The following is a 25,790-nucleotide window of genomic DNA, read 5'->3' on the forward strand; positions in this document are numbered from 1 at the left end:
AAAATGCTAGAATACCTGCTAAAGTAAGGATTTTACCCTAATAACTAATTCTAATAATAGAATTCCTTCGTAGGTAATAAATACTAATAAAGGTAGTAATGGGTGGGCACGGTAGGTAGGTATAGTAGGGTATAGCGTAGCTACCTAATTTGTATATAAGGATATGTGCTTATATAGACTAAGGAGATGAATTGGAAGGCCTCGAGGTGCGAAGGATCTTTATGTGCTGGCTCACCCACATGGTGAGCTAATTTACTTCACACCGCTGCAAGAGTTTTCACGACCCAGCCATGGTTCACGATACAATCCAGGGTTCACGACCGAACCAAACTTCAACCAACGGCTGCCTGGGCTCTCGAATACGCGTCCGCACCGGTACATTAAGCAGCTAGTCGTCAAAGAGACGGTGTTCTCGTCAGCTCTCTGTTACTATTACTGTGTACTTTAACTGATGTTTACTGTGTAAAAAGGGGCTGGGTAATAGCTTCTATACTGAGTTACTATATTAGATTCTTACTGTGTTGCGTCTATCTGCTTGTACTAGAAGCATGAATACGCTATAAACCTAAAATAATAATATAGACTAATTAGAAGGCAACATTTAAGCTTTCTATCCCCCTAAAGAAGAACAGAAACAGCGTCCGTACTGGGGGATAGCCATCCCCCTGCAACCGGGGGCTCATTGACCGTAGTGGAGACAGGTAAAGAGACTCCAGACAGTGCTAAGTCATGCCATAATAGGCTTCGATGCAAGGCGGATAAGGATTAGTATATAGGTTCGAGTCGATGTTCTTGTGAGTAGTAGTTTTGAAACATACCTGGATCTTGTTAGGATTGTTATTGACTTTTGAGTTGTATCGTATGTCCAATAATCGGATTATATCGAAGGTCGAATCACGGTTCTAGATCAAGTCTTATTTGTGCATAGCTAGCAATAAGAGACTATCCCATGGTCCGCTGGAATAGACCTGCGGATTTCTGCCAATATAATCGTAAAGTCTGAAGAACATCAAAATCAAAACTTTACACAAAAGAAACTTCGAGCATCACACTGACTTGCCGATGCGATCTGATTGGCTAACAGTCGGGCTGAAATCCATAGGTTTAACGAGCCTGTTCATGGGACACAGATAGAGCGCTAGGTGCATGGCATTCCGTTTTACCGCCGAGGAACGCTCCGACTGTCAACACCGCATCGATCACAATCTGCAATGTCCATCCACAAACACTAGAAACTCACAGCCTTTTTTCTCATTCCATTCATCACATTGATTAAGCACTATCCTCTTCATCATCGTCATGGCACCTCTTGGCATTGCACTTGGTCTCCGTGCTGCCCCCTCAGCGACGAATATCCCGAATTATGCGCCTGCTTTTCTGTCCTTCCATTTCATCTGGGCATACGGAGTTCTCTCCTCTCGCACTCTGAAGCAATGGTACGGCATCGACCACAACGAATCTCCTAGATATGATCTGGACAAGTACGGCAATGATGCAGTAAAGTCTGGTCAGATCACTCAAAAACAACTGGATATGCTGCGTCGCAACGAATCTGCGCATGCCAACGCCGTAGAGAATTACGCGTTCTTCGTGGGAGCTATCGGGTTCGCTAGTCTTGCTGGAGTCGACCGACGTCTTATCAATCGGGCTGGCCTGACGTACACGCTGGCTCGGGTTGCGTACGGCTTTGTATACATCCTTATCGAAGACCGACGTTGGAGCCAGCTCAGGGGCATCACTTGGTGGATCGGCAACTGCAGTTGCCTCTATCTTCTCTGGGAAGCGGGTTCCAAGCTCAACGAGACAGTATCGCCTTGAGAACGGGCATGCGTCTCATGAAAATGAGGGGCGCGAAGCAGCTGTAGAAGAGCTAAGTTGTAGGCAGAGGTTTGCTACTAGTTGGTTTGATATACCAGAACTATCGTAATCAACACGAAAAGATATCGGCCATACTACTTGCTGGGTAGCAACCCTTGCACAAGTCTCTCTATGTTTGCTGACAGATGATCCGCAAGTTGTACGGCCAGTCCTGCAGAGAACAGCGTCGCGCTATACTTCAGCTCGATGTACAAGCTCCCATCCCTCTGGTCTACTTCTATCTTTCTTTGCGACAACTTGTAAACTGGGTCCAAGATCAATCGACTTGTGAAGGTGTAGCTATTGTGGCATGGACTTTTCGTGAATGGCCGAAAGGGAAAGCTTACTTGACAGCAGATCATAACACGAAAAAGAACTCGTGCATTTCACATACGACCATAGGACGTTGACAACAAGGCTTCCCGTTCGCTCAGCCCTATTTAAGCAACGTACCGGCGGATTAGTAGCTGGGTAGGTGACTACTAGCGAATTCCCGCTGTTGTATGTATTATCGTTTTTGTTTTACAAAGTTTTCCATGTGGTCTGTGCGTCATGTAACTGAAGTGTGTCACATGACTGTACTGTTGTGCAAATAAACTACATATTGGTTTCCCTCAATGTCAGATACTTGCCTATTCGCTCTTGATCACACTGATGTATGTTTTTGTTGAAATCTCTTCTCCAAGCCCCAAGCGGTTGGGGTTGTTGCGGTAAGGTTGGCCGAGCTGTGTGACATCATGTGTCTCGGCATACGTGGAGTTAGACTTGGGACCGCCGCCCCAGCACGATAAGTCTCAAGGGATTCCAGAACATCTTAGTTTTAGATGGAGGGAGCGGAATGATGCTTGACGCGATATTAACTGCAGTCTAAGCATAACGGCGTTGAGCTTGAGAGAGATTCGCGCTGTAGTTCAGACGTTGTCTCCCTGCACTCCACCAATTTGCCGGATGCCGGATGCTGATCAGCATGCCAAGTGTTGAAATGACCCACAAGGCGCAAAGGCACTACGCTATGGCTGTGATGACGACGGGAACGCCGCTACCTCTGTGAAGGCTAAATCAAATAGATGGCGGTACGCCAAAGATATAAGACCTCGTCAGTGACCTGACAGGGTTGTTGGTGGTAACACAGCAACCATGCGCTTTCGCGAGAAGAGGCGTCGCGAACAAGATGAAGGGGACAACGTCGGCGAGAACATGCCGCCGGAAGTCGTTGGCCTGCGTGACCGCATCGTACATTTCACGTGGTACGTGTACATCTTTTCGAAGCCCAGCTTAACGACTCATGAGACGATATAGGCCTTGGTTTGCAGCAACGATGTCCACGGGAGCCCTTGCAGTCGTGTTAGGCAACACTCCAAATCGTTTCCGAGGACTGCAGACCATCGGCGAAATAGTGTTCATAGTCGACATTGTAATGTTTCTTCTCTTTAATGGATTGATGGCAACACGCTTCATCCTCATTCCCCGGAAGTTCACGGCTTCGCTTCATCACCCTGTCGAGGGACTTTTCTATGGCACATACTTCGTTTCGGCCGCCTTGATCTTGAACTGCTCGTACATATATGGCAATGGCAAAACCGGGCCGTGGCTCACGACCGCGCTTGGAATCTGCTTCTGGATTTACTGTGCCATTGCTTTCTGCGTCGGCGTAGCTCAATACTCCATGTTCTTCCGTCTTGAGCGCCTGAATGTAACGGACGCCGTGCCTGCGTGGATATTCCCAATATATCCCCTGTTGGTGGTTGGAACTCTAGCAGGTACCATACTACCAGCCCAACCAGAGCAGGCAAGCTGGGAAATCTTTATCGGAGGTATCATTCTTCAAGGACTTGCTTGGGTAGTGTCTTTTCTCATGTATGGTATCTACATGCAGCGCCTGATGACGGGTTGTTTACCTTCACCCTCTGTCCGTCCTGGCATGTATGTGTCGGTAGGACCAGCAGGTATGTCACTCCAATCTAGCGAAGGATTAACGTGCCTCAAAGTGATTCTAACAACACATAGGATACACTGCCGCAGGCCTAATCTCTCTCGCAAACCAAGCACCAACGTTCATCCCTGCAAACTTCTGGACAAACAACGCGATCCCAGACGGAGATGTTATCCGTATCATGGGCATTATGTCCGGTCTGTTCATCATTCTCTTCGCGTACTGGTTCTTCGCCATCACCACCGTTGCCGTCTTAGCAGGAGTCCGCAAGATGTCTTTCTCGTTGAACTGGTGGGCCTTCATCTTTCCAAACGCTGGACTCACTCTTGCAACCATTCAGGCTGCGAAAGCGTTGAAGAGCGATGTTTTAAATGGAGTTGCTAGCGCCCTGACCATTCTTCTGGTCATCATGTGGGTGGTCACAGCTATTGCCTGCATCCGTGCAGTTTACCTTGGGGATGTGATGTGGCCTGGTAAAGACGAAGACAAGACAATGAAGGAAATGGCTTGGGGATGGAAGGACATGAGGAAAAGCCCACACGCCCAAAAGATAGAGCCGTAAGCATGATATATTGGCCGCCTCTGTGGCATGATACAGCTCGTTTGAGTAGGTGAATTATCATTCCATTACACGCCTGTTTTGGACACCGCATCCAAAGCTTTATTGCCTAAAGGCACTGGAACCAATGATGCTCTCGTGCGTGGCACATTGTCTAGCGGCAATATCTCACGGACCTTCGCTGTTCGTCACAACGTTTGACAAGCGTGGTTTCGGCACCTGACGAACTCACTATAGACGGACGAATCCTGCGTATTGGTCCAACACACATCGGTACAATTGCTATATCGTAGTCTAACGATTTTGAGAGGCAGGAATAACCGCATCTTGTCAATCAGTCTCTTCGATCACAAGCGTTGCATATGGCGTCGGGTTACGAAGATAGTGTGGTCGCTGGAGGCCACATGAGCAAAATTTGATCTTGAAGATGGAATCGTCGGGTTCTCGGTATTGAGGTGGAAAAGGCGGAGAGTACTACAGTATTATAGTACACGTGGCAATTCGACATGTCCTAGGCGTAGAGGAGACGGGTATCGCCGATAGATGGTCTACAGCTGAGCGATCTGTCTGTTGGTTCTCCTGGAGAACGATGCATGACTTTATCAGTTTGAGGAAGGAAGGAGAAGGGAGGAGCGGAGGTGTCCGATAGCTAATGTGATCGGGACAAGGCCGATAGTACGATGGATAGGTCGAAGGTTTCGTATCGCGGGTTCTTCATCGTCTGTGGGGTACCTTGGCAATCGAGTCGGGTGCTTGGTCTCATTTCCGACGGCTTGGTGATGCCATCACATCACAGGATGCGGAGATTTCGAGTGGAAAAGCTTAGTTTCCACCCTCTGCCTATCACCAGGCTGCATTCAGCCGATGTATGGGTGACGCAGTGCCCTGTTGGCGCTTTTTCCAATACATAATGCCAACCCTACTGTCCCTACCGCGAATCGAACGCACACAATCGGACCATGTGCTGCTTATATGCTGTGCAACTTCTATTGACAGCACGGTCGTGGTTCCACATTGTTGCTCCATCAGAGCCCGACAACTAGGTAGGTTCAAATTTTTCATTGAGAGAAGCAGGATATGCCACGGCCCGACAAACCTCCATCAAAGAACTCTCGGTCGTTCGTCGGCGGAGCCCCAGCTGCATGCATACCGTTGGGAAATCCACAATGAGCTCATCACACTATCACACGGCCCCTCACCACCAAAAACTTTTACACCATCGATTATCGTGAAGACTAGCCTTGTGAGATGGGGATGATATCTACGCTTCAGCTTCAGCTATCTATTGTTCATATTTCCGAGACAGCTCAGCTGACCGTCGATCCTCGAATTAGGTAACCATCGCACAAACATCGCCCATGGGTTCCTAACGCCGAATCCTCCGGTTGACTCAACCCGTCTCCTTTGTGCAACGATAACGTACGTTTAGCAGAGATCTAGACTCCGCTTTCTCCACTTTCTTATGCCCTTGGCTGATCTAAACCATGTGCAGCCTGGTCTTCCTGGCGCTTGGCCATCCCGCTGGCCCCGCACTCGTCACATACGGCGCGTCAAGCTTCTTATCGCCGGGCTCTTAGTCGTAAGAGACGGAACTCTCGCCACGCGTCCGTGGGCCGTGCTGCGAATCAGCTTTCATTTTGGGCTGCAGAGAGCAGGGGTATCGCCTCTTTCGTCCAATTATAGTCCGGGTCCGTTAGCTGCCTTGGGTACGATGACCGATACGGTTTAGGGTCTGGGGTTAGGGTTTTGGCTTGCTTGGTGGTGGAAAGTGTGATGTTGTGATTGTGCAGGGGGATGCGATGGGGATAGGAATTTGGGGAGTTTGGGAGACGTATATAGGTAGGATGGATTCCCCACCTAAATTGAAGGACACAGACTTTCCAATTCGTGACTCGAGTAACAACAAATCCGTTACTTGTCTACACAGTCATCATCAATCTCAATACAATTACATCCTTCAACCAGCCAACCAACCAAAATGTCTTCCCCAGCTACCCAATACGTATACATCCCCAACCTCGTCGGCCGTCAGATGCTCCGTATTCCCGTCGAGGAAGTCGAAGCCGAGGAAATTATCTCTTCCGAGGACCTCATCTCCATGACCAAGTCCACCACGACCTCGCAACCCATCACCATGAAGTCCACTTCGACATACTCACGCGACTCCTCCCCATCCCCAAGCATGTCCAGCGTGTCAAGCTATGAGGAGTGATGAACCCCACCACCAACCGAGGCGGCAGCTATGTGGACCCGATTGCGCAATGCGAGGGACGCAACACAGCGACGTACCTTTTCCATCTAAAAATAGTATCTTGTTGAGGAGGGGAGCCGAAGGGGGTGACGGACGGACGGCACGCCGAGCAACATAAATCGAGAGTCGAGAAGACCTGTTGACGCAACTGCGGAACCGATTTGGCCTTGACGGAGGGACGATTCGCGGCCTAGGAGTGGAGGACATATCGGTTCGACGGATTCTCGGAAGCATTATCGATGCGTTTCGAGGGTGGGGAACTTTTGGGCATCGAAGTGGAGGGGCACGCGTATGCTCGACGGTTGATCGTTCTCGAGTGGGGGATTGTTGTTTGGTGATCTTTTCGAAAAGTTTTGCGCTATACCCAGTCATACATAGTAATCGTGGTCATTAATTGGATCTTATCTATCATCAAACGCATGTGACTCTTGCAAGTGTGAACGCGTCGGGCATCATTGTCTTGAGGCATTACCTCCTTCACCACTACATGAGAGCTACGAATCTCGGTTCTTCGTCGGCTGGAAGTTTATCTGTAATTATGTTGATAGCTTTGGATGTGTGATGAGGAGATGCTTGGGCTCAGCAGGGTCGGTAACACATCACTTGAACAGCACTCCCCATTGTCATGAATATGAAAACGACAACTGTAAGAAGTGGTGTGTAAAACTGTGGGACTACTTCCCTAGGAGGCCCCTCCAATCGACCCCCTGAGATAGACAAGAGGCTGTCTGACATGCCTGACGCACTGCGCAACATCACGGTAAAACCTGCCAGGAAGAAACCCAATCAGTCCCCCGCAATATTGACCATCGGCATTGTATTATTCCCGTACCAAGCATACGACCAGTAGAGATGATGAGATACTGTGTTCAGCGAGGTGAGAAAATGGATCAGGTATTTGCCATGATACACACTCATCTCACTCGATATTTTCGTCCGGTTTCAGCTACCCGATCATATTATTCATACAACACAAACTCAGTTGATCTACCTTAACATGATTCAATTGCCCGTAGTTGGGTAGCATCTTCCCCAGCCTCTAAACCCACCTTCCCTATGTGTATTCAGCTCTTCCGGCGTATACTGTGCCCCAAACCCCCTCCACAACCCATGACACCACGGATCGGCCACAAGCTGACGAACAGGCTCCACCCCTCATTGTCAGACGGGCTTTAAGCGGAGACAAGTAAGCTGAAACCAAGCAAAGCGCGCGATGCGTTCAGCCACGGGCCGAAGAGTGGGCCTTGGGAGGCCCTCCTCAGCTGAGAGGGAAAAGATACATACGTGTCTGGTACAGCGGCGCAGTACTCTGTACGCGGAGGATTTTATTAGCATGTGACTGGGGTCTGATTTCGGGTCGCACGCTTGCCAATGAGTTGTAATGGTACTTTGTTGTTGTTGACGATGCCCGGAAATTTGAACGCCACGCGCGCGCGTAGACGTGTCGCGAAATTTGTTTATGGAGATGGGCAGGGTAGACGAAATTAAGATAGTTGCAATTTCGCTGAGTAGTTCCATAATAATGTAGCAATTATAGAATTGGTCTCAGCATGGGACTCAGCCCAGTGTCAGCGGTAAATGTGGAGAATACGAAGTGTGAGGCGCGTCACGTCGCGGATTTAATACGGATACGACAATGAGACACGCCATGATTTGCCTACCCGGCTGGAATCACATCGTTCGTTGGATCTCAGAATGTCGACAAACTACAGAATCGAAAGAAGAGTAGGCTTGATGTTGAAAATGTTTTGTGATGATAGTTGCTCAAATTGACATATTACTTAGTCTACTTAGCTATGTGTTTGCGCCATGTGACGATGCAGTGCTTCTATAACAAAAGAAATCGTGATATCGTTAACCAAAACTCCAACAAAATAAAAATCGAATGGACCAACTGGTCCAATAGCATAGCCATGCTGATCGTCTAAACGCCGCTCCATGCGATGAGATATGCTTCTAGACCAACGTCTTATGCCAACACAAAGAAACCGACCATTGCAGCCGTGATGGCGCTGGTCCAAGCCGCGATACCGGCACGACCAGCACTCAGCTGTCCAGCACTGTTCTTCCTCGATTGAGTGCCATCAGGCGTAAGCACAACATTAGTGCCCAGTTGTGATCCAAGGTTGGCGACCACAGCCTGTGAGTCGCGTACGGGGATCGAGAGTTTGCCGGAATCATCTGTAGTCATTTTGTTGACAGTACTGTCAACCACGCTGGATTCGCCCGTTGTATCAGAGTATGTCATGCCGTTCCAGGTCGTTCCCGATTGAGAGTCTGCGCCATCGGCTGTAAGATATGAGAGATAGACATCCTTGTTCTTGTTGTCAGAACCAAAGTTGACGTTGAAGGTGAAGCTGTTCTTGTCACTCTCTGAGGCGTTCGCAGTTTGGCCGTTAATCAGGACGACGGCTTGTAGGGTATCATGGGCGTATGCGCTGTATGCGCGGATGTAGCCTGAGTACGACGAGCCTACGCCGCTTGTAGACATGGTCGAAATTTGAGTCGTTCCATTTCCGTTGCCGATGATCTGCGCAATGGCTGCGTTCGCGTAGTACATTGGTCGCACAAAGGGGTCCCTGTTGTACATGGAGACAGGCTGCCACGCGCTGGCGTTCGAGTTGTCGGTCATGTGCATTTGGACGGATGAGACACCCAAAGACGCAGTGTAGAGATAGAAATTGAGAGTCCAAAGAGAAGCGCCGAATGTGTCACTGATACCGGATTTGCCAATGGGGCCCACAGAACTCATCTCACGTAGGACATACGGGAGACCGGTTTTGATGCCGATGGCAATCTGCTTCTCCCAGTACGCGAATTGCTTGTTTGTTAGATCGTAGTCCATGAGATCGTCGAGAATGACGGGTGTCTTGGTTACACCAATGACTAAAGAAGGTCAGCTGATTCAAATGTAGAGTTGTAAGTTCAGCTTACAGTAATAGTAATCGTGCTGATTCCATGCGTTCACGTAGGCGGTGCCATTCCTGCCATCCATTATCCCGTTGTTGACAAGCTGGTTGATTTCGAAAGTGGTTCCTATTGTCGAGGCGGTGGCTGCAGACTCAAAGAACGACGAGGGCATGCCCGCTGGCTGCAGCACGCGCTCATACACAACTTGGGCACGATCGAGGAACTCCTGGGTGTAGGCCTTGCCACTCCAAGTGGCGTTACGGAACTTGTTGGCTACCCAAAGATCTGGTTCGTTGCCGATCTCGAACGAGTACAGCTTCGTGTTCGTCAACCCATCTACAACAGCCTGGGCGGTTGCTACGATCTTGTCTTCCCAGTCCGACGCTTCGTATGCCAGGTTCAAGCCAAAGGTGACAGGCGTGTCCTTGGGGAATCTTTCGATAGCCTTGATGTATGAAGGTCCAATAACCATGGAGTCGGCCGCGATCGCACCCTGCGCCTTGGAAGCCACATTGGCCTCCCAGTTGTAAGCATTGTAACTTGTGTCGTATATCATATAATCTTGTGTATTTCCTCCGACCCGGATGTGTGGAGGTGCGCCGGAATAATCCGCCAGGTTCTGGAGCAGTTGTATGGAAAATTGGTTTGCAACATCACCGCCGGTAAAGGAGAGCAGATTAGAAGGCTCGATGCCAAAACCAGCGAACGAGGGGTCCAGATAATCCGACGCACTACCAGGGGCCGACACGGATGGGGAGAGCGATATTGATTGAGCGAGAGCTAGGCGTTGACGCGACAGCGACAGTACGGCAATACTAGTGGTACATAACGAGCGGAACATATTCGCCGCAGGCTTCTGGTAGCGGCCAGATATGCAGTCGGTAAGAAAAACAGTAAAGCACACAAGCGAGGGAGTCGGGAGTGGAGGGAAAAGGAGCAGATGAAGAAGTACAAGGAACGGCTCGGCGAGCTAGGTACTGTCAACAGAATGCACATGCGTCGTCACTATTTTCCGCCGGCGCCACGCCGTCGCTGGAAGCTGCGGATGCGGTCTGGGTCCTCGGGTGGAGAGTGACATCATCATCAAAGTAGTTAGTTCCTTGCCATCGCTTTTCTGCGACGAGCAACGCACTGGTGTGCCCGCTCTGAAACGCGCGTGTGGGAGCGCGAGGGTTCGGTTTTCGATGATTACCAATGAAAGCCTTAGCTGCTTTTGGTCCAAATGGCGCCTCCTCATGCAGCGCTACGATCGATGTGACCGTGGTTAAATGGGGCTAGCTAATATTAGACGCTGATCATCATCGAATAAAGCTTGTTCTCGCAAAATCCTGTCTTTGAGCTCCATCCAGGTTCATCGCAATTTCATGACGACTCTATCCATTGTTTCCGGTTGTCCTCTCCGTCTGCTGCCATTGAGGCCGCTGTTGCTTTTACTAACAACGTTCTGCGATCTGCATGTCCATGTCACAACACATGATCGTCGTGCCCGCCATCTACCCGCCATCTCGCTACCCGCCACACGTGGCAGGGACTTATCGTCAGCCAGCCTGCAAAGGCTTCCCCAGCCCTCGAACGATAATGCACGCTGTTTGTGAGGTCTCGATATGGCGTTTGTCGCGCTTTTGGTATCTATCGGCTTGACAAGAGACAAAGATACCCAACTACCAGACCGTTTGATTGGCCCTGCTAGACAGGATTGTCAGCCGAAAGCGACACACCATCATGACCAACTTCAAACGACAGGGACGGCCACCATGATGGTGTGGTGGTGATAACAAGGCGTGGGACGTCGTTGTCCTTGTTAAGGTAGGTTGTTCACACAGTAGCAAGGATACACCATACCTCTCCGCAGGACTTATTCGGGCATGTGTAGAATCCTGTTTGTTCTTTCTCTGACGCCTACTCCCACCCCGCTTCCCGCTCGCCACCCTGCTTCGTAGTCACCACGTTGGTGGCTTGCGTAATACCAGTACTTTGCCTAGGCGCGTTGAGCGCACAAGTACTTGATATCCGTATTGTAGTCCCCCTACCAAGTTTCCCAGTGTAAGTGTTGTAGTAGTCAGGGTTGAGATCGCGATCGAGTTTTCAAGCCTTTGCGTGGTCGGCTAGTGTTGGTAGCGACTGTCATAACGCTGCAGATACGATACAGGGTATTTGGAAGCCCGACAGGATGTAGTAGGCACCGTTCGAAACTAAGTGAATTGCCCTGATTTACGTCGGTACTCCAAGCCCGAGATATCCGATGGCAACACGTTGTACTGCGACTTCGGCTATGCTGGCGATATCCACTCCACCACGTCATTCGAAGTTTCCACAGGCCATTGCCTGTTCCTTATACCCGGAGCCAGAGTTTGGCAAAAGGCGCGCTTGGTGAGAGTTGGGGTACGTGGTAAGAAGCATGTTCGTCGAGGTACGGTTGGATGTAAATTCGGTTCGTACGATAGTTGCACGCCGACGAAAGGATGCGTTGATTCGAGCAAGAAGTCTGCAGAACCTCGTTTAGGTCTGCGACGTTTGTTGCAAAGAGTGCTCGCTTGGATGCTATCGCAAGTCAGATCACATACTTTGGTGGAATCGAAGAATGACAAGGTAACAAAGATGGATGAGATGTGTATGCAGAAAACAATCGAGACGTGTTTGTAGTAAGCAGAGTTTCCCCTTATATGGCCTCACCCATGCTCAATAAAATGCACATCGACTGTTCAACGGCCCGTCACAAGTCCATAACGATGTTCTGGTACCCAGGGTGTGCTTTCCCGGTTCGCCACCTTGTATATTGCACCTGCAGTTTCCAGCAGGTAAGGAGCGCTCGTATCCCTATCCAGCCAATAATCTTTATCCCGAGAACCTAGCTTGAATCATTCGAAGGTCTCGGGAACACAGTACAAAGAATTTTGGTGTTCCCCGCTCAGCCTTGATGTCTAGACCATGGATAAGAGGCTCCTGCCGTTGAGTTTTTGTTACTCGAGTTTGTTGCAACCCTGAAGAGATGGTATTGTTGCGCTGGAGGTTTTCCGAGAAGCCAGTCCCATATTGTGTGATTGATGGTTGTGTTGTCGTAGGTGATTAATCGATGGTTGTGTCAACAGGGAGCAAAAACTTGTGATACTACGACTCGCGATCCAACAAGTGTCAAGGCGAGTAGATTTACTACGTCTAGACTTTCGGGGTCGTGCTGATTGCAGCTGGAATCTGCTGATGTTTCAATACCAGAATGTCGGTGAATCTACGTTCTACGGAAGATCTATCATGCATATTTCCCCTTTGAGCTTGGCGCGGGGTCCGCTGTTTCGGTCATATTCATGCCAAGTTCTCCGCCAAGTTCCAATTCACTGAGCTTATCTTCTGAGCTCGAGTATATCCCGCTACACAGCACTGTCTATCACACCCACTACATCACTGGAAACGTCATGATTACCGTGTCGATATGTTGGTTCAGCCACCGTTCCTCCAGAGTGATTACCAGGACCCCATCTGACGGCTGAAGTCTTGGACACGATTAGAATGTGTACTGCCAAGTATGTCGCCAAGTGTTCCATAGGGAAGCTTGAAATTAAAGTGGTTCTAACGTTTCCCTACGAGGCTGACCGTAAGTCTAGAGCCTCTCCTCTTTGGGCTTGGGAAACTTCTTTCGAGTCAGTGAGATGTAGGTGTAGTCCCCCCTGACTGGGGTCAACAACGTTCTTCGGTGAGCGTGACCAGTAAGTCCATACAGCATGATGTCAGGTCATGATTGCTGCATGAGCTCCTGGCTCCTTGATTGTACCAACCTTCCATGTCTTTGATTGTCTTCACTATCTTTGTAACAGTCATATCTTTTTCCTGCAGGTGTGGAAACACAGCTGTCAGGGCGGCTGTTGGAGGCGTTGTGTAAGGCTTACTTTCTGAAACATCTTGGCGTGTCCGGTAAACCTGTCCAGACTACACAATAGTTTGACAGGCGATTTCCATTGGACGGCTGCTTTCAAACGGGACGTTGAAACTGCCACAGCACTGATTTTGTACAGGTGCATGAATAAGTGAGATACGCGAGTACGGTCGGGTAGCATTAGCACGACGGAGGAAATGATCTTGGCGAGGTCCAAAGAGATGTGCTTGTCTCGCTTTGGTTGCGAGAGCGAGAACGTGGTCGTTTCAGCCAAGCTCTCGTACATTTTTCCGAAAAAGTAGTGCCGGTACACCGTTCTGTTTGAAGCCTAACGTGACCCCATGCTCCATTGTGACAAACAAATGACTTCAGCACTGAGTATGATGGATTGTATAAAGAGGAGGACAGACGCCTCATTGGAAAAGCATCTCACTCTCACTCTCATTCATTACATTCTTTAGTCTGCTTTACGCATTCAATTTTTGTTTCCAACACTCACTACATTCATTCAGCCTCTTTATCAAGTATATTACTTTCGTCTTTCAAACTTTCGATCCATCAACAACCGTCAAAATGAAGTTGTGAGTTGTCCCAACCCCATACATGAAGAGTTTGAACTGACTGAAGTCTCCACCAGCACTATCGTCGCTGCCATTGCTGCTTTCGTGGCCCCCATTGCTGCCGGCCCTGCTGCCGCTACTCCCAACGAGTTCTTCAGCTTGACCAAGCGCGCCACCCTTCCGGTTCCCGCTTCCAAGGGCTCCGTCACCCTCAAGGCTGCCCAGACCATCTCGGGCACCTTCGATGGAGGCTTGAAGACCTACGGCCGTGGCAAGTCCTGCACTGGACAGGCCGAGGGTGGTGATGCCGACGCTGTCTTCATCTTGGAGAACGGCGCCACCCTGAAGAACGCCATCATTGGCAAGGATCAGATCGAGGGTGTCCACTGCAAGGGCGCTTGCACCATCGAGAACGTCTGGTGGGTTGACGTTTGCGAGGACGCTCTCTCCCTCAAGGGCGACGGAAATGCCTTGATCAAGGGCGGAGGTGCTGCGGCCGCCAGCGACAAGGTCATCCAGCACAACGGCAAGGTGAATAACTCTACTGAACCATTTCCTTCGCAGCAGCAGCTAACTGGTCCCGAAAAGGGTACTGTGACAATTCAAGATTTCACCGTAATGGACTTCGGCAAGCTCTACCGTGCTTGCGGTAACTGCAAGAACTCTGTTTCTCGCAGCGTTGTCATCAAGAACGTCAAGGTAAGCACTATCTAAACATTGCACGACAGTACAGTAGCTAACATCGTGCTTAGGCCTACAACGGAAAGGTTCTTGCTGGCATCAACCCCAACTTCGGGTAAGTCGCTTTTTGAACTTCCTGTCCTTCTCATTGTGCTAATAACATCGCAGCGGAACTGCCACAATCACTGGAACATGTGCTACCAGTGTCAAGACCATCTGCGAGGAGTTCAAGGGCACCACCCCTGGCAACGAGCCCGCATCCGTCTCCAAGGGACCCTCCAACTACTGCAAGTACACCGCCTCGGCCATCAAGGCTTGCTAGACGGATACACCGGTATATCATACCAGCGATAAGATCAAACATTATTTTGATGTGGTGGAAACTCAGCTTTGAAAGCGAAATTTTGTACATATACTTCTAGATCACGTGAGCACATGCCGTGCATGTAATACACATTTAACCTTTTGCATCTTGATTATTTTCATCTAACTGTGCTACTGACAGACTGTCTATCTCGTTGTTGATATGCGAACAATTTATTTGGAGGTTCATGACTTTCACTAAGATATGGTCATATTTTCATTTCTCCTATATACCATCGAAGCTCTACTACTCACTGGTGTCTGCCTTTTCTCGAAAATTACGTTAAAGCCTTCACAAATATCTCGGGTGTATGCTAAGATACTACTGTTACTCTTCTACTTTCTCCTTCAGTGGTATGGCGAACACTTCTAAGAATCTCGAAATTATTGTGGTCGATGTAGTAGCTATTTCAAGTCCGGACTAGATAGAACCAGGGCCCAGAATCGGCCCGATATTAGATTCAAAGTTTCCATCATCGCAGTGGGAAACTTGCACTTTGCGACGTGCTAGTTAGGAGTATACCCCTCTACTGTTACACTCAACCACGGTAAGGGTTCAGACTGCGTTCAGTCCTCCATCTCCCGACACTCGGATTGTTCTCGTCATCCATGAAACCATTGACACACAACACATCAAAACCGAGCAGTGAAGTTTCAACTTGCCTGTGGACTTTGCCATCCAGAAGGAATCTCAAAGGGTAGTGGCCCAATCTCTGGGATGGCGATGTCCTCTGTCCTCTGCCCTCTGCTTGCGATTGAATTTCTTCTTCTCCTCCACAAATCGCAAGAGCTCCGTCTTCAGTTCCTCCAGGGGGCAGGCAAACTATGTGAGGTTTGGAATCTTGCCTCAGGGGAAACCAACCGCGCCGATGTATGTTTCCAAATCCGCAGCTGTGATAAGAAGCTTCAGATCACGCAATGCTACTATTCGTTTTCGGGTTGAGCTGTGATAATGACGAGGTCGATCCGTGAGGCAATCAACAATTAGTCGTGAGGATGTGCCACACCTCGAGAGAAATGCTAGAACTGGAGGTCTTCACGGTACTTTGCAAAAGCCAATCGCCTCGAAAATTTACGTTGAAGTCTCCAACAAAGTTTGCATATATTCAGATATCCCTAGCAGCCAACTCCCACCTCATCTTACCCTCGACGTTGTTGTTCTTCTCAAAATCATGCGTGTAGATCGAAATATCACTGTCGTTCTTCCCCTCCACCCTCAAAGCCACGGCTAGCACTGCAAAGAAACTCGGCAGCAACTCCCTAGTATCCCGATCAATATCAGCTCGATATACATCGCCACGACCCTGAGCGCAAAGCCGTTGACGAACACCCACGACAAAGGCTTTACGCTCAGTGCCCTCGGCCAGTATTGCTCGTCTCTTCTCCTGACTCTGCGCAGCCCATTCACTAGCGATGCTGATATGTGCGTTTGTGTGAATGGATGATGGCGGTTTACCTGCAAGCGTGGGCTCTGGCAGACCTGTGCCTGAGTTCTCAAAGCGGTTGCGGACGCCAAAGACCTCTATGAGATGCTTTGTGCGAGCTTTTCGGGTCGCATCGATTCTCTCTTGCGTTACTTCCTGTATGTCCGTGATGTCACAGAATTTGTGACTGCACCCTCCAGCCCCGCAGTGTAGCACTGAGGCGCCGAATGGATTCTCAAAGGGAACCATAGTGTCGTGTATTGCTGCTGCGTCGGCATTGATAAGCTCCGATTTCTGTGTCGCAAAAATGGAAAGCAGGATTTCCCGAGATTCAGCCTCTGGAACTGAGAGGATTGGGTCGAGGATCGCGCTGGCGAGTTGTTCAGTCTGGGAGATCTGGGTGAAGAAAGTCTGAGCTGTGCAATGGCCGCGTTGTTTGAAGATGAGCCAGAAGAGGATGACTTGTATTTTACGCATAACCTCTCCTTGCTTGGTATGCGTAAGTCCAGCATCTGCGCGACCAAGATACGAAGAGAATCGAGAAAAGAACACCTCCGTGTCCGTGAGTAGAGTATTCGAACCTTGATACTTTGGCACCAACGGGCCGTTGAAGTCGTTGTACATGAACTCAAGGTACTTTTGTTTCCAACTTCCCTTGAAGTCGTCCGTATCGACTGTTGGGTTCTGGAGCGCAACTTGCAAATCTGCAAGGTACTTCGCAGCGACTGAGTAAACGGCCTTGGCTGATCTTAAACGGCTCAGCACATCGTCTGGAAATGCGCCAGTCCTCTTTCCAAGAGATAGCAGCCTGTCGAATCCCGCCACAGGGTACGTGACAGCAAAACTTGCCAGCCCTTTCTTCTCGAAATCAGTGGCGGCCCATAGCAGCGCTTGTGGATATTTCACCCAGTTGCCCGTTTCGCTGAAGGTTTCGCGGGTGCGAGTATTCTGAATGAGCTGTTCCAAGAACCACGAAAACATATCACGTCTCTGCGCGGCTTCGTGTTGCTCGTCAGTAGAAGACGTCGATTGCTCGAGTCCTGCCCCGGCCCAAGGCTTCGTTGTTAGAATCTCTTCGAGAATGGACATGACGAGTTGAGCAATGCCTGCTGCTCCAGTTGCAAGTCGTGCAGTTAAGGCTAAATATAGCTGATCGTTGATATACTTCTTATTGTCTCCTTTGTACTGCACAGTCGGAATGACAGCCGCCAATGGCTCTTTGTAAATGGACATGCCTGAAGGTCCAAGCAGCGCACACTGGAAGCAGATGTTCTGACTGGAGACGAGACCGACATTTTTGGCAGAAGCACCTGCAGCCAGTGGGAAGTTCAGAGCAAAGTCCGTGGTGTTGTCTTCTGCTTTGTCTGGATCTGCTTTCTTGAAGGAGATAGACATGACCTCTTCATCACCACAGCAAACAAGGCAGAAGCCTTTGTAGGATGGAGCCTCGAAATCCAGCTTAGTTATCTCAATGGCAGCGTCCGCGCTTACGACTTCCGCACGCTTAGCTCTGTTGCTCTTGCGGGAGAGAATATCCGCGCTGAAAGTTGCCGCCTCAACTGAGGCTAGATTTCTCAGTGCTACGTCTACAAGTAGGTTGCGCTTCTTCAATTTCTGCGCTGTCGGGGAGCTTGCAAACTCAGCAATTGTCTCCTGATAATGCTTGCGATTTGCTGCATGAGCTTCCCTCAACTGTGATTGAAGTGCTCTTCGCTCTTCCTCGGTGATCGTTTCTTGTCCCATACTTGCAATGATTGTTGCCGCTCCCGAAACGTCTTCCAGTTGAGGGCTAGCTTGCTCAACTTTCTGACTCAGGATCAAGGACCGCAGCTCGGGAATCTGTCGGCGTGTCTTGCAAGCGACAGCAAGGGTGTTGAATGCCTCATCTTCCAAAATATCCATCACGTCCTGGTCAGATAGGAAGCCAGCTTTGAGGAGGAGTTCCAGATCGATCAGCGCAGCACCGCCCTGTCGCTTCTCCCACTCCGCACCAAGACTGATGCCCTTGGCTTTCTCCTTTCTTGATTCAGCTTTGGTAACCTGAATATCAAGCTGCTTGCAATGCGCAAAGAGTTCGGCCTCATCCTGGAAGACAGGCATATTTTTCCAACTATCCAGATTCTGTACTCCAGCGGAAAGCGGTGTAAAACAACCCTTACCAGCGATAACGTACATCTTACCAGTGTTTGTCTCTTTGAAAAGAATCAGAGTGTCCTGGGAGCTAGCAAAGAACGATATTCCTACTGAGATATCTGTTTGGCTGGGCGGGAGGCCACAATGGCTAACGATGAGGAAGACGAGAGGAACGCCAAGGATGCCAAATTCATCAGCCTGTTCAGCTAGTCGATTCACTTCTCCATCGTAGACTTCTCCATCTGTCAAGAGATACCAGACATCCGAACTCTTGATGGCGTCAAGTGCTGTGGGGTTCTGTAGAATTTCGGATGGGGTTGTGCCGCCATGGTTGGATTTCCATTCGATTGTGTGGATCAAGTCTGTAGGATTATCGCAGTCGAAGCCCCAGAGAGAAGTAACATCTGCTGGATTGGCATAGTTGTTGTGGAAAGCGTAGACAAAATCACGCTCTCGTTTCAAAACGGCGCCCCCAGTTGACCCCGAATCGTCGACTGCGAAGAACTTGCGGCCGTTCAGGAAAGGCGTAAGCTCCACCGTCTCGGCCTCAGACGTATCTGCAAGAAACTTCCAGCTGCTCATCGTGCAAAGAGTTCTGAATGAATGTCAGTATATAAGTTTTGAGTCTTGAGGGTACACTAACTATATGTCGAGTCTGATCCAACTCGGCGTGTTGCTATCAAATGTCTCGAAGTATTTTCTCAATGGCCAGCATACAAATGATGCTGTTGCTGGGCAAGAGTCGGTTATCAAAACTACATAAAAAGAAGGCATGCCTTCAGTTATAGCATTCCAAACTTCTGACTCTTCTCTTCAGGCCCCCATCTAGGCCACAGCCTCAGTCACGCGCTTGCCTCTTATGGCTTGGGAACCCCATAGCCTGCAGCAAAACCCTCGAAAATGACTCAAAAACGATAGATGTCTGACTCCGGTGAGCAAATCTCTCCACGATTGGATCGATGTAGGGATGTGAAGGGCTGAAGGGCGTTGAGATGGGAGGCTTCGTCTGCTGAGAAACGAGCTACGCCAGAATCGGTTAGAGTTGATATCGCACTACTAACTTCCACCAAGCTTGGTTTATCTCTACTACACATTAATCAATTCGATAATCCTTTCGTCGTCAGTTATTCTTCGAATTCATGGGCGCTCGCTACCTGGAGATTTTATTCGAAATTGCCGTACTGTCTCTACTTCTCTCTTCTTTGCCATAGGTGCTGTGTTGGTAGCCATTATAGAAGAACAAGTAGAAGTACGGCGAAGGCATCTCCAACAGTTCGTGTTCGGTGTTACATAAAGATAGCGTTCATTACTTCGTACAGTCATATGTTCCTCTTCTCACCGCGTATTTCACCGCCACCAAAACCTTTTCGTTCCCTTACTGCCTCGCCCGATACTCAAATCTCATGACCACAGCTCGCATCATGAAAATCACCCTCGAAATTCGTCCATTGTATATCCCGTCCAGTAAGACCTCTCGGCGTGATCATAGTAGCATTGACGGGGCTCTGGGGAATCAACTTCGTGCCATTGACAGCGAGGATGGAAAGCACGTGTGCAGCGGCCTATCTCAGGGTCAGTACATTGAATACATCCTCCACGTGAAGCCGACTGCTTACCTTCGAAATCACGGTCAGCGTATTCGGGTTAGGATTCTCAATCGTGTCGCAAGCCTGGTGGTAGCAAGCGTCCTGGTCGGGTCGTGTGCCAGTGTTCATGCCTCCGACTGGCTTTCCAATATTCATAAATGATTGGTAGTCAGAACCGCCAGTAAACTGTGCTACGCTAACGTTAATGCCTTTCTGCACCAAGTCGTCGATGAACAGCTTTTCGATTGTACCGGAACCCGGTGGGCCAGTGAGGTTGAACGTGCTGCCATCGCCGTCGAAGACGTTGAATGTTCCGCGGGAAACCATGTCGAAATTGAGATAGGTTAGGATGCTGTCTGCTTCTTTTTTGCTCAGATTCTGCGTATAGTACTTTGATCCGACCAGACCTGAGTACGTTAGTAAAAAGATGATACTTCACAGCTTATAGGCACTACTCGCCATTCTCTTCCGCGCCCCACCACGCAAAGCGAACCTTATTCTTGACCTTGTACTTCTCAAGCCCGGCTTTGACTTCCAGGAGGAGCGTGGTGCCAGAACCGTCGTCGTTGATCCCAGGCCCGGCTTGGACTAGTCATACCGGGTTAGCGTCTCATACTAGCGCTAAATCACGACGAGAGAGACTTACCACTGTCGAGATGCGCGCCCAACATGATAACGTTCTTGGGATCGCCTTCCCTCGTCTCCGTGAAGACGTTTTGCGTGGTCCTGTTTTCAAGAACCTGCGTCTGCTGGAAGTGAGCCTGAATATCCTCACCAGCAGAGAGCCGTGCAGCGAGCGCGACGCCATCAGCCTGGTTGATGAAGCTTGCCGGGACAAAGCCCTGTGGATCGGGAGCCGAAAGAGTACCGCCAGTCACTTTGGTCTCGACATTGTTGTAGACAACGACAGCCGCTGCTCCGGCCGCCGCAGCAGGCCTCACGCGGCCAGCAAGCGTACCCCCGGTAGGACATGTTCCTCGTTCCACCAGGACAATCTTTCCATCTACACCAAGCCCGCTGTATGATGCGCTGCTGCAGGCCGCCGTACCAGAAGGACCGAGGACAAGCGATGCAGTTACACCTTCTGCGGTCGTCGAGGGCGAGTATGTAAGCCCGATGACATAGTACGATGTGTTTCCGACGCTGAAGTCGATGGACCTGACTTCCTGGAATAGCGCTGTAAAGTCCTGTGTCCAGGTGCGGAAGTATTTTGATTTCTGGGTCTTGGATAGGACGAAATCGACGGATGCTGCGTATCCGGGGAGGCCAAATGCGCGGTTGCCTCCATTGGCTTTTGCAATTTTATCGAGTTCGACGAGGTTGGCCATTAATCTTGGACAGAGTCAGTATTGTTTCACTTGGGCGTGAATTGCGCCGTACTTGTCTGTCTTGATCTCATTCTGCAGCGCTTTCGACGACACCAACGGCCGGGACCTCTCTTCAAGCTGCGAATTTCCAGGAGATGCAAGCGCCTGCACGGCGAGCGTCAGAGCCAAAGAAGCTTGAACCTTCATCTTGAGATCTCGACACTTGAAATTGAAGCCGTTCGAAAAGACCGGCTAGAGGACAATCACATCATATTATAGCGTTTCGCCCAGCCATCTCATTCCCTGGCGACTTGGATTACTCCCACGCACGACATTCTCTGGCCCACTCTTTTTGAGGCACGCGTTCCAGAAAAGAAGGTCACAAGAAAACCGATCGTCGGCGCCAAGACCGAAGCACTTTCTGGGGATTGACACCTTCCGGATAGGAGCTAGTCATGCTTAGCATGGGCGGCCGCCACTTCTTTACTCCTCCAGCTCGAAGACGACGAAAAGCTTTTATGTCGTACGCACAAACGATGCCAGATCGATAACGTTGCGAGGTACAACGAGAACGTGCTGACATCGGTGGCGTCCGTGGTCTGCCTGTCCCTCTCGAAGATCTGGAACTAACATACAGCGCAATCTCGCAACAGCTCGACAACTACATGCAAAATTTGAATGGAACTTGCGCGCCTCGAGTTTTACTGGTATACGCCCTGCTTACCTTTCTCGTAGCATTCGGTCTTCTACATTGTCGCGTAGAAACGAACGTACCTCAGTGCCGGGTACATGCATGCCCCCCAGGCCTTCTATTCTCGTCCCTCCCGAACCACAACTCTCCATCGGCAGACAATATGTGCATTTTAACTGAACGTTGAATATCTCGAATAATATTTTCCCCTCTTTGATTTCTACCAGCAGGGCAAATACCGACAAAGTGGCGTGGCTTTGAAGATCTCTCCAACTGGGGGCATGGAGCATACGCGGATGATTTTAACCTCAGTTGATTGCTAAGAAAGAAACATGTATCTCGATAACGTGATCCGCGCGAGGATCGTGAAAAGGCGGATCCTAAGACCTCGGGAGAAGAAGACGTATCTATCCCCAGGCGCTCTGCAGTCCCCGTCCAAGTTCTCGTATAAATCCCACCCTGTGAGCGTACTTTTCAATTTTCATCTGCTGTGCACAGCCAGCCCATGTACTCTTCTTAGATCTTTTTCGATATACTTCAAGTCAGGGCCTTGACACATGTCTCCACCGCCCAGTATTTTCAAGTTCACAAAAGACCCACGTTCCATGTTACAAATGTTCTATTCTTTTCTTTTCTTTCTTTCTTTCTTTCTTCTCTCCCAAACTCAACACACACGAGCATGAAGACACCAAACATCCACTTTTGCGTACAGCCGCGTTTCGGAATCTCGACATGCCAAACACACCCACACTCGTCTATCCATGATTTGCCTTGGAAGCATTTTATTTTGAGCAGAAGAGAATCCCCACATCAGCGATATCATCTGCGAGTTTATCCGCATTGTCGTCAGGAAAAGATAAAGAGCTGAGTTGAGTAGAAAGAGAAAGATAGGGTGAGCGGAGAGGCGGGAGATGTACATTTCCCAACCTTAAATTTCGCAGCGCAGCAACATATGTGTACGCGTTCCAAACAGCCACACACACATAAACGCAGAGATGGTGTGATTTTTGAGCGGACGAACCATGAGAGTATGCATCGCGCACTTTCAGGCCTTGTTTTCTGTATTGGAGTTTTCGACATGAGTAATTTGGTGGCAGATATATCCAGACACAGACGGAGAAACAGACATGTGTCAGAGCTCGATCAATTTCTGTCTAATCGAGAAAAAGGTGATACATAGATGGATGGGTGGGAAGTCTAGATGCGACATTGACTTTCAAATTCATTTCCAGACTTGGATCAGGCTGAGAGCCGGGAGAACATCCTGTGTCAACATCTGGGTTTCGGACAGACCAACCACATCACAATATTGATTGTGGCATTTGAAAGTGATAAGATGAGGTTTTTGAGAGACATGAAGAGGGGTACCCACGAATTCCACTTTATAAACAAGACAAAACAGACAGGACAGGAAACCCATGAGCGACTTTCTGTTTGTTTTGAGCAAAAGTGTCTACATTTTTAGAGTAGATAGAAGCCAGACATGTAGGTCTCTCTCATTAGCTTGAGAATTAGGTTCTTTTAGATTAAGGCAGAGGCATGAATCCGTCTATGGCCTTTTTTAGGCGCCTGCTTTCGCGCGTACAAAGAAACGCATAGAGGAGAATATAAGCAGACAAAACCAACCACATCGCAGTATCTGTTGTGACTTTTGAAAGTAATAAGATGAAGTGAGATTGTTGAGAGACATGAAGAGGGGTACCCACAAATTTTGCTCTACAAGCAAGTTGAGCAAAGCAGGGCAGGCAGACACATCAAATGAAGGAGCTTGTTTTTGAGAAGAAGAACCAAGGTTTTCGGATAGCATATAAGCGCAACATAAACCCAAGTGTTGGTGGTTTTGGGATAAAGTTGTGTTAGGTTGAGAGAGGGAAGAAAGAAGAACGGCCATGGTGTTTTTTAGAAGTATGTTTTTATAGGTCCAGAGGAACACATAGATTATTTTGGCACGTATTTGGGAAAGTCCAGGCGAGACATCGAGCCTCACAGTCATTATTTGAGAGAGTATGAGGAAGAGTATGAGCGGACAAGGTCCATCTCATCACAGTATTGATTCCCACTTTTGAAAGTAATGAGATGTGTTTGTGGAAAGACACGACATGAAAGAAGTGGACCTCAAGATTTTGGGCTATCGCAGACAAGACTGGCAAGAGCGGCAGGACAGGCGGACATTAGACGCTTTGAGAATGGTTTTGGAAGGAAAGCTTGTAGTTTCTGGGGTAGATGAAAGCTGGACATGAATTTCCATATGATGAGCTTTTGGGGAGTTTGCTTTTACAGGTCCAGAGAAACGCATACGTTGTTCTGACACGTATTTGAGAAAGTCCGGGTGAGACATCGGCCTCTCTGAACCTAGTTTTAGGAGAGAATGAAGGACCTACAACATGATGGTGCCACGTGTAGTATTTGGAGGTAACAGGACATGGTGTAGACAGGTTTATCTGCAGGTTTTGAGGATGCTGCAGACAGTACAGGACAGGCACACATGAGCAATCGCGTGGGCAGTTTTCGTAGACAGAAATTATAGTTCTTTTTTGGAGTAGATAGAAGCCGGACATATACTCTTGTGCAGTGCGTTCTAAAAAGGCGTTATTTAATGTTTAAAAGGAAGGAAGGAAAGAAGGCCATCTGTTTGGTCAATCGAGGGTTTTTATAAGTCCAAGAGGGAAGAGAGGGAAGAGAGCAAGTCCATGCCTTTTCCCTGTATGAATATTTTCTACGGCTCCAGAGGAACACATATTTTGTTGGGGCACGAGTTTGGAGAGGCCAAACGAGCCATGCAGATCGTATATGTTGGTTTTGCAGAGGCCAGACAAACCATCCAACCCTCCCAAGGCATGTTCAAGCTCCGCCAGAGCCAACATCCAACTCTTGGGTGGCGGTTTTTGAGCGAGTCCAAAAAGGCGACACATACTTCTGATGTATCAAGCTTTCGATAAGAGGCCAGGCAGCACATTGTTTCTTTCTGTCCTGGTTTTCGAGAGTATTCAGACGAGCCATGAAGATTGTACAAGTCTTGTTTTGCAGGGCCAGGCGAGACATCCAATTATCCCATGGCGTGGTTAAGAGAGTCCGAACAAACCATCCAATTCTCCCACGGCTTATTCAAGCCCCACCCACCGGACAAAACATCCAACTGTCAGATACGAGTTTTCGAGCGAGTCCAGCACCCACCCTATCCCAGGTAAGCATCACATTTTGAGAACACCCACCGTCAGGCCACATTCATCTCTTCTTCTCCTTTCTTTCGCGATTTCCATAGTCCACAACCCGGACGAGAATACTGGCAGATCGTAGTGCTTCTTTCATACCGGAGGAAGGCGCGGAGACATATCATGCGTGTTGAAGTGGTTCTTTTATACCGGGAGGACGCGCAGAGACATGATAGGCACTTCGCAACGTTTGTGTCTTAGATGTTGGAGAGGACACATGTTTCTGCCTTTCCATGTTTTTGGACGCTGGAGGCAGGAAGGCGGACACATATCGTAGTGATGTTTTGTTTTTGAGCCGGATGAAGAGGGAGCGGAGACACGAACATAAAAATGTTTTATCTTGTATGTTGGATGTTAGAGAGGAGACATATTATGCCAGTCTCCGAACTTTTGAGTAGGGTGGGGATTGATTTTCGGAAGAGAGACATGTCATGTTTTCTGCTGGTTTTTTTTGG

At 49.1% G+C, this 25,790-nt stretch overlaps 7 protein-coding genes across 7 annotated transcripts; 4 read left to right on the plus strand and 3 right to left on the minus strand.

The window, feature by feature from the left end:
* The first annotated feature begins 1,191 nt into the window (after positions 1-1,191).
* P153DRAFT_316372 (uncharacterized protein) lies at positions 1,192-2,306 on the plus strand. Its single transcript, XM_033664991.1, has one exon. The coding sequence runs from the start codon at positions 1,300-1,302 to the stop codon at positions 1,816-1,818; it is 519 nt and encodes a 172-aa protein (XP_033523822.1). The 5' UTR covers positions 1,192-1,299; the 3' UTR covers positions 1,819-2,306.
* A 688-nt stretch (positions 2,307-2,994) lies between these two features.
* On the plus strand, positions 2,995-4,352 carry P153DRAFT_291399 (C4-dicarboxylate transporter/malic acid transport protein-like protein; the record flags this gene model as incomplete). Its single annotated transcript, XM_033663767.1, has 3 exons — positions 2,995-3,104; positions 3,157-3,803; positions 3,865-4,352. The coding sequence occupies 3 exons, from the start codon at positions 2,995-2,997 to the stop codon at positions 4,350-4,352; spliced, it is 1,245 nt and encodes a 414-aa protein (XP_033523823.1).
* A 1,975-nt stretch (positions 4,353-6,327) lies between these two features.
* P153DRAFT_385644 (uncharacterized protein) lies at positions 6,328-7,450 on the plus strand (the record flags this gene model as incomplete). Its single annotated transcript, XM_033670452.1, has 2 exons — positions 6,328-6,557; positions 7,375-7,450. 2 exons carry the CDS (start codon positions 6,328-6,330, stop codon positions 7,448-7,450), a joined length of 306 nt encoding a protein of 101 aa, XP_033523824.1.
* Positions 7,451-8,407: 957 nt separating this feature from the next.
* P153DRAFT_366825 (glycoside hydrolase family 79 protein) lies at positions 8,408-10,592 on the minus strand. The gene is made up of 2 exons (XM_033668129.1): positions 9,535-10,592; positions 8,408-9,486 (listed from the first exon to the last, which is right to left on the minus strand). The coding sequence occupies exons 1-2, from the start codon at positions 10,349-10,351 to the stop codon at positions 8,570-8,572; spliced, it is 1,734 nt and encodes a 577-aa protein (XP_033523825.1). The 5' UTR covers positions 10,352-10,592; the 3' UTR covers positions 8,408-8,569.
* Positions 10,593-13,816: 3,224 nt separating this feature from the next.
* Positions 13,817-15,062, plus strand: P153DRAFT_316381 (polysaccharide lyase family 3 protein). The gene is made up of 5 exons (XM_033664992.1): positions 13,817-13,959; positions 14,016-14,469; positions 14,527-14,637; positions 14,691-14,734; positions 14,788-15,062. The coding sequence occupies exons 1-5, from the start codon at positions 13,952-13,954 to the stop codon at positions 14,939-14,941; spliced, it is 771 nt and encodes a 256-aa protein (XP_033523826.1). The 5' UTR covers positions 13,817-13,951; the 3' UTR covers positions 14,942-15,062.
* Positions 15,063-16,006: 944 nt separating this feature from the next.
* On the minus strand, positions 16,007-19,317 carry P153DRAFT_19774 (uncharacterized protein). The gene is made up of 2 exons (XM_033662469.1): positions 19,183-19,317; positions 16,007-19,134 (listed from the first exon to the last, which is right to left on the minus strand). Exon 2 carries the CDS (start codon positions 19,119-19,121, stop codon positions 16,089-16,091), a length of 3,033 nt encoding a protein of 1,010 aa, XP_033523827.1. The 5' UTR covers positions 19,122-19,134; positions 19,183-19,317; the 3' UTR covers positions 16,007-16,088.
* A 466-nt stretch (positions 19,318-19,783) lies between these two features.
* Positions 19,784-21,802, minus strand: P153DRAFT_19772 (aminopeptidase-like protein Y). The gene is made up of 4 exons (XM_033662468.1): positions 20,772-21,802; positions 20,585-20,713; positions 20,156-20,532; positions 19,784-20,101 (listed from the first exon to the last, which is right to left on the minus strand). The coding sequence occupies exons 1-4, from the start codon at positions 21,451-21,453 to the stop codon at positions 19,934-19,936; spliced, it is 1,356 nt and encodes a 451-aa protein (XP_033523828.1). The 5' UTR covers positions 21,454-21,802; the 3' UTR covers positions 19,784-19,933.
* Positions 21,803-25,790: the final 3,988 nt, after the last annotated feature.

Source organism: Dothidotthia symphoricarpi, assembly GCF_010015815.1.
Source record: "Dothidotthia symphoricarpi CBS 119687 unplaced genomic scaffold P153scaffold_10, whole genome shotgun sequence".
NCBI lineage: Eukaryota > Fungi > Ascomycota > Dothideomycetes > Pleosporales > Dothidotthiaceae > Dothidotthia > Dothidotthia symphoricarpi.